This window comes from Cynoglossus semilaevis, chromosome 5 (assembly GCF_000523025.1).
Source record: "Cynoglossus semilaevis isolate Cse_v1.0 chromosome 5, Cse_v1.0, whole genome shotgun sequence".
Classification (NCBI taxonomy): Eukaryota; Metazoa; Chordata; class Actinopteri; order Pleuronectiformes; family Cynoglossidae; genus Cynoglossus; species Cynoglossus semilaevis.
In genome coordinates, this window is record NC_024311.1 from 18,957,904 (window position 1) to 18,961,461 (window position 3,558).

General features: G+C 40.2%; 1 protein-coding gene across 1 annotated transcript in view; it reads left to right on the top strand.

Moving 5' to 3' along the window:
- The window catches only part of igdcc4 (immunoglobulin superfamily, DCC subclass, member 4), a 39,205-nt gene that overhangs the window by 22,234 nt on the left and 13,413 nt on the right, over positions 1-3,558 (top strand). Inside the window, exons 4-6 of the mRNA XM_008310968.3 lie at positions 636-769; positions 2,647-2,781; positions 3,254-3,406. Coding sequence (XP_008309190.3) covers positions 636-769; positions 2,647-2,781; positions 3,254-3,406 — 422 coding nt within the window. The remainder of the gene's footprint in view (positions 1-635; positions 770-2,646; positions 2,782-3,253; positions 3,407-3,558) is intronic.

The window sequence follows — 3,558 nt, forward strand, 5'->3', positions numbered from 1 at the left end:
CTGCTAATGGCAGTTTCAGCCCTGCATGACCTGCAAACATCTCACTACTTAAGATCTAATTGCAGAGATGTGGTTCTCCGACCTCAGGCTTCGGTAATTTCCTCTCACAAAGAAGAACAAAACAAAATAGTTCTCACATCATAAAATGGTTTTTCTTCTTCTCTCACCTTCTTTATGTCTGTTTTACATTATATTCCTTTTCTTTTTTCCCTGGTTGGTCTTCACTCATAGACATTTCCCCAGTGTTTTCAAAATTCAGAAGGAAAGATATCATATAATCATATAGGAACATAGTGAATTTTATGAACATATATTTATACTTTTAGGTGGATTCAATCAAATCAGTTTCCCTCAACCCTGAGATAGAAAATGAATACATGAAGGAATAAAGAATTGTCACGTGTTACAGACTGTCACTGTTCCCAGAAATCTGAAACACTCAAACACAAACATCTACATCTCATGCACTCAGACTTGGAGTAACTGCTGCAGTTACCTCGACACAGAACCTCCTCACCTTGACAACAATTTGAATATTTGTGCGGTGGTCTGTGCGGTGGTCTGTGTGAGGGTCCAACCAGAGTTGTTGTCTTCAGGCTTTACTCAGTCTCTTCTTTGTGTTCGGTGTGTTACAGGTTCATTTCCCTGCCTAACGGGGTGCTGCAGATCTTTGAAGTGACCAAGGAGGATGAGGGTGTCTACCGCTGTGTCGCATCTAACTCTGCTGGCAGGGGCATCAGTCATGAGGCCAGGCTCGTCGTCACCACAGGTGAGTTCAGTCACAGTGCTTTGTGTCGTGAGAACAGAACGTGGAGCTGCAGTTTTAGCACAACAACAGTGGTCGTCGACAGAGGACCCACTGTGAGCGTGTTGTTGGGTTCTGTACTAGAAGAGAACAATGTCTAATCTTCATGTGAATTTTCTAAAAGAAGACGTTTCACCTCTCATCCAAGAGGTTTTTATTAATGTTTTAATATTACAAAAAAAGTATATTACAGATTGAGCAGATTGATTATTGACTATTGATAGTGTGATGTTTTAGAAATCCCCCGTTTCTTTCCTTGCCTGAGGTCATAAGGGTTCAATAGAACATTAGGTTTTTCTTCTTACCAGAAGGAATGGTTGAGGGTTTGTGCTCATCTTTAACCTCATCCATAAAGATGAGGTTTGAATGTGAACGTCTCCTGATAAAGAAAAGTCATGTGACGTCGTCTTCACCAAAGAGACGTTTTTGGGAATATATTCCTTCGACTCTGACCTGTTCTCCTATTGTTTTCTTGGTGTCTTTGCTGCTGTCATTTAAACCTTTATACTACAGAAAACCTGTGACCAGAAACAAGGACCAAAACAGAAACAACAAACAAACATCTCTGATGCAGAGGAAAAGTCCAAATGATTAATTGATGATGTGTTGACGGAATCCTTTACCTAGCAGCAGACGGTACTCCCTGGCTATCATTAGCATACATCTCACTGAGGCTGCCTGGGTCCAGCAGAATGGTAAAGAGACAGAGAGAGACAGAGAGAGAGAGAATCAAAGTGGTGAGGAGCAGCAGCTATGAATGCCTCGTTGCTTCCAGTTCTCTCACAATGTTCCCACAACAGAGGCAGCAAAGGGAAGAGATGCTTCTCATTTACATGTTTTAGGGACATTCTGTCTCACAAAGTGCTTCTCTCTCTGTCTTCTTCTTCTGGAGGAGCTCAGAGGAGCTAAGTACGAAAGAGCACCTCCTTTCTGTAACTTGGGGAATTAATTCCTAATAATTAATACTCTTGTATTATTATTATTGTTATTATTGTTGATAATAATAATAATAATAATAGTGGGTTTTTCTAATACAGTTTATGTACTTACCAATAGAAGGTACTGGTACTTTTTAAGGTTTGTTTCAATGACTGTTGTAGATGTGGAGCAGCTGTGTGGTTACAGTGAGGACATCAGAGTGAAGACACACTGTGACACACTGTGTGTGTATAAATAACTCTAGTCATTTAAAACACAGTCAATGCCATCAGATGTATTTCAGTTTGGATGTATCAGTGCAGTCTAAGACCAAGAGATGAATTAATGCTACTGCCTTTGTTAGATTTTGTTTTTGTCAGTTTTGTCCACTTATATTGGATTGATATAAAATCACATTCACAGCAGTTCATAACGTACCAACTTTAACAACCTTTTAAAGACATTATGATGGAAATGAAAGCTCACTACAGTCTGCACTTCTGTCAGAAAGTTTGTCCTTGTCTCACATTCTTCTAGTGGTATCACACAGTTTTTGCATTAACATTTTGTATTTACCAGGGTTGCTGCCTGTGACTCTCTGCTTCCTCTTCTCTGTCTCCACCTTCTTGTGTATTTAGATAATCAGAAAGTGCATTTTTGTAAAGGAAAATGTCAAAATCTTCATTCTTACTTTAGATACAATGTAAAGCTGAAACCAGCATCCAAATATCGAAAAGGAGTTTAATAAAATGTCAGAATTGTAAATGAAATAATTTTAATTATACTGTTAATGAAGTTTCTGTTCAACAATAACATCATGAATGCCCTAGAATTCAAAGACATTTCTAAAGTTAAAGCTGCCAATTTCTGAAACCTACCAACTAGAATTGATCTTTGTTTCTTATTTCTGTCTTTTTTCAAAGGCGCTGCTCAAACACTTGACAACGTTGTAATCGTGGCACCACCTCAAAATGCCAGCGTGGTACTGGGTCGGCCCACGGTGATGGAGTGCATGGCACAGGGCCAGCCTAAGCCTCTGGTGTCCTGGAGCAGACGAGGTAATACCTGGTTTCTGGTTCTTCCAGCTTGAACTTTAAACCCCTGTTTGTCTTTCCTCTTTAGGAGAATCTTCTCTCTTCTTTCTCTTCTTTTCTTCTTTTCTTCTGTCTTTTATTGTTTCCCAGAGAAGACAAAATCAGATGCATGTCCATGTGGCTGTAGACCTGTTGTTAAAGTGATGATAGCTTCACCTCTTATCCAGTCTTGTCACCTTCCTTTCTCCACTTGCTTTATAATTGATGATCAGTCACAATGACCCCCCCCCCCCCCCCCAGCCATAAACTGAATGACCTGTCTCTTATCTGCACTGAAGTAAATAAAAAAAAAGGGTGTTTGAATTGGTACGATCATTGAGCCACCTGTTGGCAAAGATGTGTAATTACAATTGTTTTTTTTCTGGTAGAATGACTGCTGCCTTTTTAAGACTCTCTCACACACAGTCTTCTGTTCTTTTTTCTGTCATCTGATCAGATGGAAAACCTATTTCTGCCGATGTGATTGTTCTCGCAACCAACCTGGTGATTAGGGACACAAGGCGTCACCACGCTGGAGTCTACGTCTGCCGCGCCAATAAACCCAAGACCAGAGAGTTTGTGACTGAAGCTGCTGAACTGCATGTGTCTGGTGAGAGTCAGGAAGTAAATCACTGCTGCGCTGCTGTTTATGTCTTATTTTTAGACGTGTCAGAAGCAGAATACTAGTTTGAAGTGTTGGTGTCTAGATAACTCATGAGTCTGAGGGAGAGCAAAGTACTACTGTGTGTGTGTGTGTGTGTG